The 15,038-nt window shown below is 40.2% G+C and overlaps 1 protein-coding gene across 2 annotated transcripts; it reads right to left on the reverse strand.

Moving 5' to 3' along the window:
• Positions 1–167: 167 nt before the first annotated feature.
• On the reverse strand, positions 168–11,070 carry LOC121400089 (mitogen-activated protein kinase kinase kinase 3-like). 2 transcript variants are annotated; one of them, XM_041582804.1, is made up of 12 exons: positions 10,827–11,067; positions 9,760–9,846; positions 8,979–9,062; positions 6,890–6,976; positions 5,984–6,067; positions 4,350–4,436; positions 3,157–3,192; positions 2,617–2,682; positions 1,915–1,971; positions 1,057–1,185; positions 471–581; positions 168–376 (listed from the first exon to the last, which is right to left on the reverse strand). In XM_041582804.1, the coding sequence occupies exons 1-12, from the start codon at positions 10,992–10,994 to the stop codon at positions 278–280; spliced, it is 1,095 nt and encodes a 364-aa protein (XP_041438738.1). In that variant the 5' UTR covers positions 10,995–11,067; the 3' UTR covers positions 168–277. The 2 variants fall into 2 exon arrangements, with proteins under 2 accessions (XP_041438738.1, XP_041438739.1); XM_041582805.1 differs by lacking the exons at positions 4,350–4,436; positions 5,984–6,067 and having other exon boundaries at positions 10,827–11,070.
• Positions 11,071–15,038: the final 3,968 nt, after the last annotated feature.

The following is a 15,038-nucleotide window of genomic DNA, read 5'->3' on the forward strand; positions in this document are numbered from 1 at the left end:
AATGATCTTTTGATGTGCGTTAGGTTTTGTGCAATACCCCAAAGTTTTTGGAGCTTTTGGGCAAAAAAACATAGGAGTTAGGAGTTTTCAGGTGAAAAATCGAAAAAAAAATCAGAATTTTCAGGTGAAAAGTCCCAAAAAATTTGATTTTTCCCCCAAAGCTAATTTTGGGAAAATGTAATAATAAATAAGCGCAATAAAGCCAATAAGATTTGATCAGTGTTTGCAGCAGAACATGTTGAGATGAAAGCAGACTTTGATAAATAACCCCCAAGTATCACTTACCAATCTTAACATTGCCGGATGATGTCAGCATTAGATTGATGGGCTTGATGTCATGATGGATGACTTCCACTGTCTCTAGGTGGCACAGACCCTGGAAATAAAAGTAAAAATAGAAATATTTTCATGCTTTCGTAGCATATTGAATATATTGTGAATAGTATGGAGGAGGTTTACGTGTGACATACCTTTATCACCTCTTTACAGATATAAGCCGTCCACTTCTCGCCCAAAGAATTGTTTTTCCTTCCGCTCATGAGGTCACGGATGGTCCCACCAGTGCACAGTTCCATAGAGATCTAGAAGACAAATAAAGAACATAAAGTACATATCAGCTACAATTTTATTGGGAATCATGGGGTCACAGCTCTCTCTCCTTACAATATGCAACTGTAACAATGTACCTATGTATTTGTGCAAATGTTAATATATATATATATATAGAAGTATTGAGTGCACATAACATTACACTGTGAGAAACAAAATATATAATAATCGGTGCTCATTGCCGGATATGGTTAAGCTTTGCATTAGGCAATACGGGTGTGTAAGAGCCTTCCATGCTATAGTTTACTATAAAATACTCTACATGCAGTGGTTTTAGCTTCTACTTGTTGTACCTTATGAGACTTGCAATTGGGCTGTGGTTACACACATTGTGCTCTTTTTTACCAAGCTATTCCTATCTCCATGTAACACCAAAGCTTCTATTAATGCTCTTAATTGGAATATTGGGGCACAAAGGAGTATGTATGTGAATAAACATTGTCTTACCGATAGACCTTTATTTGGCGTGCTCCTGCGCGGGGCCCGGTGATAAAATGCCCCGTAAAACTTGATGACATTGTGGTGGCCGGTGACCTTCCGGAGAATTTCTAGTTCTTCTTCCTGGTATTTTTCATTCTAAATTCAAATAAAGTTAAATAAAATGAATACACTTACCATATAAAATACCCCACCTAGTTATGAAGAATTACCGCTTCTAAGAACAGAGAAAATGATCCACTTATTTGTATAGTTACAGGGTGATTAGGGGTCATTTATAAAGAGCCAAAGAGAAGTGCACAAGCACTAAGGAGCACAACAAGCAGGACCCTTAGTGATTGGTCAGGGAGAGCTTTGGGGTCTCGCTTCACTCTGTACCCCACCTGCCAAAAGCATTAGGGCAGCTCTGTTTTGGAGTACAGGGGCCTGTGCCAATTTATTTTCCATGGAAGGCAGAGTATAAAGAACAATTTGTACCCTGCAGACTTTCATGATGTAAAAGACCCATATTGAGTTTGAGAACAAAATGCACAACCATCAGGTTATTGCCGCCATTCTGAAATACTGGTAAAATTTCTGCATCTGCTAAACCCACAGACCTGGGAACAGGGTCAGACTGGGCCAACAGGGCACTGGGAAAAAACTCAGTGGGCCCTGGCTTGGGGGGAAGAAAGTGCTTGTGACTGCGGGGCCCAGGGGTGGTGTAGGGGCCCCTAAGGAGAAAGGCCACTTGGGCCCCCCAGTCTGACCCTGCCTGGGAACTTGCCAGTATTTGGTCAGCATGTTCTACTTCTACTGATAATCATAACATTGGTGGAACCAAAGGCTTATTAGTATCTAATAACAGTAAGAGTGTGAAGTCATTACCTCCGGGTCATTGATGATCTTTATGGTCACTTCTTTTTGTAGGTCAATATGCCATCCCTGGAACAGAAGCAGAGAAAGAAGCTCCATCATGATTATGAACATAACAGTTTGGTAAAGCAACAGATATAGCGTGGGACTAGGGTAAGGTTTAGGGGCAGATTTATAAAGGGTCAAATTTCGAGATATTAAATACCTCAAAATTCGACCATCGAATGCAACAAATTTGAATTCCATTATCTAATTTGGATTTTTTCAAAAAGTTGAGCATTCGTTGGATCGATCATCAATGGAACGATTTTTATTCCATCAAAAAAACTTGTAAAAGTGCTCTGGAAGGTCCCCATAGGCCAACATAGCAATTCGGTTGGTTTAATCTGGAGAAGTATGAAGTCGAAGGATTTTTTAAAGAGACAGTACATTGATTATCGAATGGTCGAATAGTCAAACAATTTTTACTTCGAATCATTCAAATCATTCGAATTGATGGAATTTAGCCTATTCAATAGACAAAGTACCCAAAAAATTACTTCGAAATTCGAATTTTTGCATTCGAATCCTTCACCAGAGCTTAGTAAATCTGCACCTTAGTGTCAGACTCACAGACACTCGACAAATACACAAAGGACAATATTGTAGAGAGTAAGACCAATTGGAAGAATTATAGAATCACTAAAATACGTGATATTGAATAAAATATCTCACCAGATGAACTCGACAAAATGGACCCTCTCCGATGACTCTTCCGATTTTTAAATGTTTCTCGGTTTTCTAAAAGGTGACATTATAAATAACAATATTAAAATACTGTAATACATTTATATGAGGAGCACGGGTGGGATAGGGAGAAACTGGAAGGGGTTTAAGTTAAGCTTTTAGGTTCAGCTTCTTTTCTGAGTTTTTTCTGAGTAAAAAAAGTCCAACCAAATTACAATCTACAATTTGACCTTATTTATCATTGAACAAACTCGATAAAACTGTTTTGGAAAAAACTAGAAAAATTTGGGTTATTGTGGACAAAAAAAAGAATTTTCTGGGATTTATGCGCAAAACACTCAGCACAGACCATAAAATTCAAATTTGAAATGGGACTTTTGCCATTGACTTGTACAGGACCCGGCAGCTTGGAGATGACGTATTTTCAGATTCAGACAATTAGCAGCCTTGGGGGATAATAAATCTAGAAAAATTCCAGTTTCTCCAGTTTTTAGCATTTGGACTCCAATATTAATAACTTTTGCTTACCGGGAGTATCTTTGAGAGCGGAGTTTTGTTTTCCTCCTGGGGAAAGAAAAAAAGGTTTTTATCAGATGAGCTCAGTTTATTATAAAGAAAATGATTAGTGAAAGGCAGGTATTAATGCCGGACACCCGTGATATCTCCTAGTTAAGCCATTTGTGCTTCAATTACCTAAAACCTCTAGCTTAAAGGGGAGATTCACCTGTAAGTTAACTTTTACTATATTAAAGAATGGCTAATTCTAACCAACTTTTCACTTGGTCCTCGTCATTTATTTTCTAGTTTTTTTTAATTATTTGCCTTTTTCTTCTCTTTCCAGCTTTCAAATGGAGGGGGGGGTCACTGACCTCATCTACAAACAAATGCTCTGTAAGGCTACAAATGTATTATTATTGCTACTTTTTATTCCTCAGTTTTATATTCAGGCCTCTCCTATTCATATTCCAGTCTCTTATTCAAATCAATGCATGGTTGCTAGGTGAATTTGCACCCTAGCAACTCATTTGATAAAATTGCAAACAGGAGAGCTGCTGAATAAAAAGCTAAATAAGTCAAAAACCACAAATAACAAAAAATTAAAACTAAAGGCAAATGGTCTCAGAATATCCCTCTCTACATCATATGAACAGTTGATTCACAGGTGAACAACCCATTTAAAGAAGAAGCACATTATCCAAACGACTATATTTGTGCCCCTAATCAAACAGAGCTAAAGAGCAGGCTGGTTGGTTGTTATTTTGTGCCAAGTCATTTCTGTTTAAACTGTCATTGATCACTGAGCAGGAATTTGCTAAATAAACTGACCTGATTCTTGGTCTTCAATGCTCAGGATTGAATTATATAGTAAAAAAAACTTGAATTTGTCACGTTTTTACCATTCAGACTATAATAATTAACCCCCGTAATGTGTAGCCTTACAGAGCATTTGTTTTTAGATGGGTCAGTGACCCCCATTTCAGAGCTGGAAAGAGCCAGAAGAAGAAGGCAAATAATTCAGAAATGGTTAAAATATAAACAATGAAGACTAATTCGAAAAACTGCGTAAAACTGGCCATTATGTAACAAACTAAAAGTTAACATGAAACTGAACGACCCCTTTAAGAGAGAAAATGAGAAAATATTGGTTTTGTAAGAATATGATGAAATCCATCTCATTTCTTCCATTATAGTTTTTTACTCTTTGATTATTTTCTGCTTACCTGACAGTGGAGGAAGTTGATGGATTGGGTTGGTGGTTGGGGGGAGTTGATGGAATTCTCCCCCTCGTGCTCAATCACTTGTTCTTCCTGTTTAACACAGAAAATAAAGATCAGGAACAAATATTTGCTATATCCTCATAATTCCAGCACAATTGTGGCTGCACTCCAAGGGGGACATTTACTAAAGGGCAAAGTGGCATAAATTCGCCAGCGTGATGTCATTTCGGCACTTTGGCGATTTACTAATGGTAGTTGGTGTAATTTCGCCAAGGAGATAGACTCTGGTGCAACTTCGCCCTCTAACGCCAGGCAAATTTTCGGCAGTGTTACTATGCAAATTTATTTTTTCAAAGTTTTTGATATTACTGAATGTAATAGAGTAGATAGGACTTCCTCAAAAAAATAGTTGGAAATGTTTCTAAGTCCCATAAAACGCTGGCGTTTTTTCCCTATTTAAAGGGTGATTGACTGAAAAAGATCGTAAATGTTTCCCCTTCCCATTACATTTACTAACATATGGCACCTAAACTATACAGTGGGCACATGTGCAGGACATTATAACAACTTTATTTCATTAAGGTTCCCTGGCCTTGTGTAGTGTAATGTATTTGCTGCAGCATATACGCCCATTGTACTTTAACTGCACACCGTATGCTCATTAGCCAACGCTAGAGTAACTTCCAACTGCTGAGCGTAATTTCAATGGCGTAATTTTGCCAGTGTTCATAACCCTGTGCGTAACGTCGGATCTCTGTGAATTACGCAAATTTACACCTGGCGAAGTGTTGTGATGTGCACGAAGCCGGCGCTGGCCAATTTTAACAAGTTGCATCTGCTGCAATTGCACATGATCATAACTACAGGTACAACTGAGCTTCATTTAGAGCCCCTGTGTATTTGGAATTTAGTTATGGGGAACAGGGGCCTACAGAGGAGTTTATGTGATTTGATTGAATAGGGGCCTGTGTTGGGGGCCAAAATAAGTTTAAATGGATTAATATTATAAATGAGCTCAAACCTGAGCACTTTCCTCCGGCTCCTCCTCATTTCCCAGATCCTCTTCCTCTGGGCTTTCCTGGCAGTTGTTGGTGCCAGATGATTCCTGGTAAATAGAAACAATTAGTGAAACATCTATCAAGGTGAAGTGATTAAAAGTATCATTAAAGATAAATATTATCATGTGCATTTAGCTCCTCTAAGGCTCTTAGAGACAAGCGTTTTTAGCTGCGCTTCCCTGTGCTCCAGTTTCATGTGTTCAGTCGCAGGGGAGCGCAGGAGTAGATGCACTGAATTCTTTTCAATGGGGCTGTACTCACACAGACACATGTAAGTGAGGAGAGCAGGTTGGGACACAGCATGTTGCATTTTTCCTGCATCCGGTGCTTACATGTGTAGGTGTAAGAACAGCCCTATTGAAAAGAATTCAGTGCATCTACTCCTGCGCTCCCCTGAGTCTGAACACATGAATCTGGAACTCAGGGAAGCGCAGCTAAAAACACTCATCTGTAAAGAAGTTGTTTGGAATTATGGGGGAAAAGGGGCCTACAGAGTAGTTTGTGTGATTTGATTGGATAGGGGCCTGAGTTGGGACCAAAATAAGTTTAAATGGATTAATATTATAAATGAGCTCAAACCTGAGCACTTTCCTCCGGCTCCTCCTCATTTCCCAGATCCTCTTCCTCTGGGCTTTCCTGGCTGGTGTTGGTGCCAGATGATTCCTGATAAATAGAAACAATTAGTGAAACATCAAGGTGACGTGATTAAAAGTATCATTAAAGACAATTATTATCACAAGCATTTAGCTCCCCTTAAGAAGTGGTTTGGAATTTATGGGGGAACAGGACCCTATAGAGACGTTTGTGAGATCTGATTGGATAGGGGCCTGAGTTGAGACCAAAATAAGTTTAAATGGTTTAAAGTTATCCTAAAAATGCATTAGTCAGCTCTTATTGAGCTCCACCTGGCTGATGGTATTGCTCAGCTCCTCTACTAGTGGTCTATTTCTCCTTGATGATGATATTGCCAGGTTCCACTATTGACTCCTGGTAAATAGAGAGACACCACTTGTGTAACATCCAGGTGAGGTGCTTACAAGTATTATTAAAAACTAGGGATGCACCGAGTCCAGGATTTGGCCTTTTTCAGCATGATTCGGATTTGGCTGAATCCTTATGCTCGGAGGAACCGAATCCCACTCCTAATTTGCATATGTAAATTAGGGGCAGGGAGGGAAATATCGTGACTTTTTGTCACAAAACACAGAAGTAAACATTTTTTTCCCCTTTTCATACCTAATTTGCATATCCAAATTGGGATATTTTTCGCACAGGATTCGGGGGTTCTACCGAATCCAAAATAGTGAATTCAGTGCATCCCTATTAAAAACATGTTTTATCACATCTATTCAGCTCCCTGGGGAAACTACTAATATTAGTATTTTATTGGTTTTGTGAGATCAACTCAGCTGAGTAGAGAATATGATGAAATCCATCTCATTTCTTTCATTATAGTTTTTTACTCTTTGATTATTTTCTGCTTACCTGACAGTGGAGGAAGTTGATGGATTGGGTTGGTGATTGGGGGGAGTTGATGGAATTCTCCCCCTCGTGCTCAATCATTTGTTCTTCCTGTTTAACACAGAAAATAAAGATCAGGAATAAATATTTGTTATTTTTCTCATAATTCCAACACAATTGTGGCTGCACTCCAAGGGGGACATTTACTAAAAGGTGAAGTGGCTAATGCTGCGTAAATTCACCACCGTGATGTCATTTTGGCACTTCACTGGCAGAGAGATAGACTCTGGTGCAACTTCGCCCTCTAACGCCAGGTGAATTTTTGGTAGTGTTACTACGCAAATTCACTAAGTTTTTGATATTACTGAACGTTAACTCTATCGCCAGACTTGCCTTCCCACCTCAGACCAGGCAAAGTGCAATAGAGTAGATAGGACTTCCTCAAAAATTAGTTGAAAATTCCCAAAAAAAGTCTCAAAAAATGATGGCGTTTTTTCCTATATAAAGGGTGAGAGACTGAAAAAGATAAAAAATTTTTGGGGTACCCTCATTCCCCCTACATTTACTAACATATGGCACCTAAACTATACAGTGGGCACATGTGTAGGACATTATAACAACTTTATATAATTTTATTAAGGTTCCCTGGCCTTGTGTAGTGTAATGTATTTGCTGCAGCATATACGCCCATTGTACTTTAACTGCACACCGTATGCTAATTAGCCAACATTAGCGCAAATTCAAACTGCTGAGCGTAATTTTGTTGGGGTCATTTTTACAGCGGTCGTTACCCTGTGCGCAACTTCGGATCTTCATAAATTAGCAGTTTCCAGGCAAATTTATACCTGGCCAAGTGTTGTGATGTGCGCAAAGCCGGAGCTGGAGAATTTTCACTGGTTAGTGAATTTGCCCCCAATTTGCATCTGCTGCAATTGCACATGATCATAACTACAGGTACAACTGAGCTTCATTTAGAGCCCCTGTGTATTTGGAATTTAGTTATGGGGGAACAGGGGCCTACAGAGTAGATTGTGTGATTTGATTGAATAGGGGCCTGAGTTGGGACCAAAATAAGTTTAAATGGATTAAAGTTATAAATGAGCTCAAACCTGAGCACTTTCCTCCGGCTCCTCCTCATTTCCCAGATCCTCTTCCTCTGGGCTTTCCTGGCAGTTGTTGGTGCCAGATGATTCCTGGTAAATAGAAACAATTAGTGAAACATCTATCAAGGTGACGTGATTAAAGTATCATTAAAGACAAATATTATCATGTGCATTTAGCTCCTCTAAGGCTCTTAGAGACAAGCGTTTTTAGCTGCACTTCCCTGTGCTCCAGTTTCATGTGTTCAGCCGCAGGGGAGCGCAGGAGTAGATGCACTGAATTCTTTTCAATGGGGCTGTACTCACACAGACACATGTAAGTGAGGAGAGCAGGTTGGGACACAGCATGTTGCATTTTTCCTGCGTTTGGCACTTACATGCGTCTGTGTGAGTACAGCCCCATTGAAAAGAATTCAGTGCATCTACTCCTGCGCTCCCCTGTGGCTGAACACATGAAACTGGAACTCAGGGAAGTGCAGCCCAAAATGCTCATCTGTAAGAGCCCTAAAGAATTTGTTTGGAATTTATGGGGGAACAGGGGCCTACAGAGTAGTTTGTGTGATTTGATTGGATGAGGGGCCTGAGTTGGGGCATTTCAGTTTAAAAGTATAATTAAGGACATTTATTATCACATGAATTAACTTCCCTAAGGGCTCTTAGAGATGAGCATTTTTAGCTGCGCTTCCCTGCATTCTGGTTTCATGCTTTCAGCTGCAGGGGAGCGCAGGAGTAGATGCACTGAATTCTTTTCACTGGGGCTGTACTCACACAGACACATGTAAGTGAGGAGCGCATGTTGGGATGCAGCATGTTGTATTTTTCCTGCATTCTGTGCTTACATGCATCTTTGAAGTGCAGCTAAAAACACTCATCTGTAAGAGCCCTAAAGAAGTTGTTTGGAATTTATAGGGGAAAAGGGGCCTACAGAGTAGTTTGTGTGATTTGATTGGATAGGGGCCTGAGTTGGGACCAAAATAAGTTTAAAGGGAATAAAGTTATAAATGAGCTCAAACCTGAGCACTTTCCTCCGGCTCCTCCTCATTTCCCAGATCCTCTTCCTCTGGGCTTTCCTGGCAGTTGTTGGTGCCAGATGATTCCTGGTAAATAGAAACAATTAGTGAGGCATCTATCAAGGTGACGTGATTAAAAGTATCATTAAAGATATTTATTATCAGAAGCATTTGGCTCCACTAAAGAAGTTGTTTGGAATTTATGGGGGAAGTTATGGCTGATGATATTGCCAGGCTCCACTATTGACTCCTGGTAAATAGAGAGACACCACTTGTGTAACATCCAGGTGAGGTGCTTAAAAAGAATTATTAAAAACTAGGGATGCGCCGAATCCAGGATTCAGTTTGGGATTCGGCCATGATTTGGCTTTTTTCGCCATGATTTGGATTTGGCCGAATCCTTATGCTCGGCGGAACTGAATCCAAATGCTAATTTGCATGTGCAAATTAAGGGCAGGGAGGGAAATATCGTGACTTTTTGTCACAAAACAAGGAAGTAAATTTTTTCTCCTTTTCATACCTAATTTGCATATCCAAATTAGGCTACGGTTCTCGGCAGAGTTTTTCGCACAGAATTTGGGGGTTCTACCGAATCCAAAATAGTGAATTCAGTGCATCCCTATTAAAAACATGTTTTATCACATCTATTCAGCTCCCTGGGGAAACTACTAATATTAATATTTTATTGGTTTTGTGAGATCAACTCAGCTGAGTAGAGAATATGATGAAATCCATCTCATTTCTTCCATTATAGTTTTTTACTCTTTGATTATTTTCTGCTTACCTGACAGTGGAGGAAGTTGATGGATTGGGTTGGTGGTTGGGGGGAGTTGATGGAATTCTCCCCCTCGTGCTCAATCACTTGTTCTTCCTGTTTAACACAGAAAATAAAGATCAGGAAAAAATATTTGCTATTTTTCTCATAATTCCAACACAATTGTGGCTGCACTCCAAGGGGGACATTTACTAAAGGTGAAGTGGCTAATGCTGCGTAAATTCACCAGTGTGATGTCATTTTGGCACTTCACTGGCGTAATTTCGGCAGAGAGATAGACTCTGGTGCAACTTCGCCCTCTAACGCCAGGTGAATTTTTGGTAGTGTTACTACGCAAATTCACTAAGTTATTGATATTACTGAACGTTAACTCTATCGCCAGACTTGCCTTCCCACCTCAGACCAGGCAAAGTGCAATAGAGTAGATAGGACTTCCTCAAAAAATAGTTGAAACATTTTCTAAGTCCCAAAAAATGCTGCCGTTTTTTTCTATTTAAAGGGTGATAAAGATTGAATTTTTTTGGGGGGGTACCCTCATTCCCCCTACATTTACTAACATATGGCAACTAAACTATACAGTGGGCACATGTGTAGGGCATTATAACAACTTTATATCATTTTATTAAGGTTCCCTGGCCTTGTGTAGTGTAATGTATTTGCTGCAGCATATACGCCCATTGTACTTTAACTGCACACCGTATGCTAATTAGCCAACACTAGCGCAAATTCAAACTGCTGAGCGTAATTTTGTTGTCGTAACTTTTTCAAGCTTCATTACCCTGTGCGCAACTTTGGATCTTCATAAATAAGCAGTTTCCAGGCAAATCTACACCTGGCGAAGTGTTGTGATGTGCGCAAAGCTGGAGCTGGCGAATTTTAACAAGTTGCATCTGCTGCAATTGCACATGATCATAACTACAGGTACAACTGAGCTTCATTTAGAGCCCCTGTGTATTTGGAATTTAGTTATGGGGGAACAGGGGCCTACAGAGTAATTTGTGTGATTTGATTGGATAGGGGCCTGAGTTGGGACCAAAATAAGTTTAAATGGATTAATATTATAAATGAGCTCAAACCTGAGCACTTTCCTCCGGCTCCTCCTCATTTCCCAGATCCTCTTCCTCTGGGCTTTCCTGGCTGGTGTTGGTGCCAGATGATTCCTGGTAAATAGAAACAATTAGTGAAACATCTATCACGGTGACGAGATTAAAAGTATCATTAAAGACAAATATTATCATGTGCATTTAGCTCCACTAAGGGCTCCTAGAGACAAGCGTTTTTAGCTGCGCTTCCCTGTGCTCCAGTTTCATGTGTTCAGCCGCAGGGGAGCGCAGGAGTAGATGCACTGAATTCTTTTCAATGGGGCTGTACTCACACAGACACATGTAAGTGAGGAGAGCAAGTTGGGACACAGCATGTTGTATTTTTCCTGCATCCGGTGCTTACATGTGTAGGTGTAAGAACAGCCCTATTGAAAAGAATTCAGTGCATCTACTCCTGCGCTCCCCTGAGTCTGAACACATGAATCTGGAACTCAGGGAAGCGCAGCCAAAAATGCTCACCTGTAAGAGTCCTAAAGAAGTTGTTTGGAATTTATGGGGGAACAGGGGCCTATAGATTAGTTTGTGTGATTTGATTGAATAGGGGCCTGAGTTGGGACCAAAATAAGTTTAAATGGATTAAAGTTATAAATGAGCTCAAACCTGAGCACTTTCCTCTGGCTCCTCCTCATTTCCCAGATCCTCTTCCTCTGGGCTTTCCTGGCTGGTGTTGGTGCCAGATGATTCCTGGTAAATAGAAACAATTAGTGAAACATCTATCAAGGTGAAATGATTAAAAGTATCATTAAAGACAATTATTATCACATGCATTTAGCTCCCCTAAAGAAGTGGTCTGGAATTTATGGGGGAACAGGACCCTATAGAGATGTTTGTGAGATCTGATTGGATAGGGGCCTGAGTTGAGGCCAAAATAAGTTTAAATGGTTTAAAGTTATCCTAAAAATGCATTAGTCAACTCTTATTGAGCTCCACCTGGCTATGGTATTGCTCAGCTCCTCTACTAGTGGTCTATTTCTCCACTATTGACTCCTGGTAAATAGAGAGAGAGACAGGGGCGATCATGGTCCCTCCGCTGCCTGATGCAGCTGAAGTTGCTGCCGCCCCCCTCACTCAGAAATTCATCTCTTAAAGAACCAGGAGAAGCATTTTTGCTGCCCCTGGTACCTAGTGGGGCACTGCTGCCTGAGGCGACAGCCTTAACTGGCCTCATTGGTGAAGCTCCCCTGGAGAGAGACCACTCGTGTACCATCTAGGTGAGGTGCTTACAAGTATTATTAAAAACTACAGATGCTCCGAGTCCAGGATTTGGGATTCGCCAAGGATTTGGCCTTTTTCAGCATGATTCGGATTTGGCTGAATCCTTATGCTCGGCGGAACCGAATCCAACTCCTAATTTGCATATGTAAATTAGGGGCAGGGAGGGAAATATTGCGACTTTTTGTCACAAAACACAGAAGTAAAATATTTTTCCCCTATTCATACCTAATTTGCTTATCCAAATTGGGATATTTTTCGCACAGGATTCGGGGGTTTTACCGAATCCAAAATAGTGAATTCAGTGCATCCCTATTAAAAACATGTTTTATCACATCTATTCAGCTCCCTGGGGAAACTACTAATATTAATATTTTATTGGTTTTGTGAGATCAACTCAGCTGAGTAGAGAATATGATGAAATCCATCTCATTTCTTCCATTATAGTTTTTTACTATTTGATTATTTTCTGCTTACCTGACAGTGGAGGAAGTTGATGGATTGGGTTGGTGATTGGGGGGAGTTGATGGAATTCTCCCCCTCGTGCTCAATCATTTGTTCTTCCTGTTTAACACAGAAAAAAAGATCAGGAAAAAATATTTGTTATTTTTCTCATAATTCCAGCACAATTGTGGCTGCACTCCAAGGGGGACATTTACTAAAGGTGAAGTGGCTAATGCTGCGTAAATTCACCAGTGTGATGTCATTTTGGCACTTCACTGGCGTAATTTCGGCAGAGAGATAGACTCTGGTGCAACTTCGGCCTCTAACGCCAGGTGAATTTTTGGTAGTGTTACTACTAAAGTTTTTGATATTACTGAACGTTAACTCTATCGCCAGACTTGCCTTCCCACCTCAGACCAGGCAAAGTGCAATAGAGTAGATAGGACTTCCTCAAAAATTAGTTGGAAATTCCGAAAAAAAGTCTCAAAAATGATGGCATTTTTTCTTTTTTAAAGAGTGAAAGACTGAATAAGATCAAATTTTTTTGGGGTACCCTCATTCCCCCTACATTTACTAACATATGGCACCTAAACTATACAGTGGGCACATGTGTAGGGCAATATAACAACTTTATATAATTTTATTAAGGTTCCCTGGCCTTGTGTAGTGTAATGTATTTGCTGCAGCATATACGCCCATTGTACTTTAACTGCACACCGTATGCTAATTAGCCAACATTAGCGCAAATTCAAACTGCTGAGCGTAATTTTGCTGGGGTCATTTTTACAGCGGTCGTTACCCTGTGCGCAACTTTGGATCTTCATGAATTAGCAGTTTCCAGGCAAATCTATACCTGGCGAAGTGTTTTGATGTGCGCAAAGCCGGAGCTGGCGAATATTCACCGGTTAGTGAATTTGCCCCCAAGTTGCATCTGCTGCAATTGCACATGATCATAACTACAGGTACAACTGAGCTTCATTTAGAGCCCCTGTGTATTTGGAATTTAGTTTCAGAGGATCAGGGGCCTACAGAGTAATTTGTGTGATTTTATTGAATAGGGGCCTGAGTTGGGACCAAAATAAGTTTAAATGGATTAAAGTTATAAATGAGCTCAAACCTGAGAACTTTCCTCCGGCTCCTCCTCATTTCCCAGATCCTCTTCCTCTGGGCTTTCCTGGCTGGTGTTGGTGCCAGATGATTCCTGGTAAATAGAAACAATTAGTGAGGCATCTATCAAGGTGAAGTGATTAAAAGTATCATTAAAGATATTTATTATCAGAAGCATTTGGCTCCACTAAAGAAGTTGTTTGGAATTTATGGGGGAAGTTATGGCTGATGATATTGCCAGGCTCCACTATTGACTCCTGGTAAATAGAGAGACACCACTTGTGTAACATCCAGGTGAGGTGCTTACAAGTATTATTAAAAACTAAGGATGCGCCGAATCCAGGATTTGGTTCGGGATTCGGCCAGGATTTGGCTTTTTACAGCATGATTTGGATTTGGCCGAATCCTTATGCTCGGCGGAACCGAATCAAAATCCTAATTTGCATATGCAAATTACAGTCAGGGAGGGAAATATCATGACTTTTTGTCACAAAACAAGGAAGTAAATTTGTTCCCCTTTTCATACCTAATTTGCATATCCAAATTAGGATACAGTTCTCTGCAGAGTTTTTCGCACAGAATTCGGGGGTTCTACCGAATCCAAAATGGTGAATTCAGTGCATCCCTATTAAAAACATGTTTTATCACATCTATTCAGCTCCCTGGGGAAACTACTAATATTAATATTTTATTGGTTTTGTGAGATCAACTCAGCTGAGTAGAGAATATGATGAAATCCATCTCATTTCTTCCATTATAGTTTTTTACTATTTGATTATTTTCTGCTTACCTGACAGTGGAGGAAGTTGATGGATTGGGTTGGTGATTGGGGGGAGTTGATGGAATTCTCCCCCTCATGCTCAATCACTTGTTCTTCCTGTTTAACACAGAAAATAAAGATCAGGAAAAGATATTTGTTATTTTTCTCATAATTCCAGCACAATTGTGGCTGCACTCCAAGGGGGACATTTACTAAAGAGTGAAGTGGCTAATGCTGCGTAAATTCACCAGTGTGATGATATTTTGACACTTTATATAATTTTATTAAGGTTCCCTGTCCTTGTGTAGTGTAATGTATTTGCTGCAGCATATACGCCCATTGTACTTTAACTGCACACCGTATGCTCATTAGCCAACATTAGCGCAAATTGAAACTGATGAACGTAATTTTGCTGGGGTCATTTTTACAGCGGTCGTTACACTGTGCGCAACTTCAGATCTTCATAAATTAGCAGTTTCCAGGCAAATCTACACCTGGCGAAGTGTTGTGATGTGCGCAAAGCCAGAGCTGGCGAATTTTCACCGGTTACTGAATTTGCCCCCAAGTTGCATCTGCTGCAATTGCACATGATCATAACTACAGGTACAACTGAGCTTCATTTAGAGCCCCTGTGTATTTGGAATTTAGTTATGGGGGAACAG

Source organism: Xenopus laevis, chromosome 2L, assembly GCF_017654675.1.
Source record: "Xenopus laevis strain J_2021 chromosome 2L, Xenopus_laevis_v10.1, whole genome shotgun sequence".
In the NCBI taxonomy this organism is placed as follows: Eukaryota; Metazoa; Chordata; class Amphibia; order Anura; family Pipidae; genus Xenopus; species Xenopus laevis.

What these genes read in the sequence shown, in the direction of transcription:
- LOC121400089 (XM_041582804.1), bottom strand. Translation starts at nt 10,994, where the DNA reads ATGCACATGATAATATTTGTCTTTAATGATACTTTTAATCTCGTCACC. An exon ending in TCAACTTCCTCCACTGTCAG is followed by an intron (nt 6,068 to 6,889) that starts GTAAGCAGAAAA and finishes TCTATTTATCAG; the next exon opens with GAATCATCTGGCACCAACAC. An exon ending in TCAACTTCCTCCACTGTCAG is followed by an intron (nt 3,193 to 4,349) that starts GTAAGCAGAAAA and finishes TTCTTTCCCCAG; the next exon opens with GAGGAAAACAAAACTCCGCT.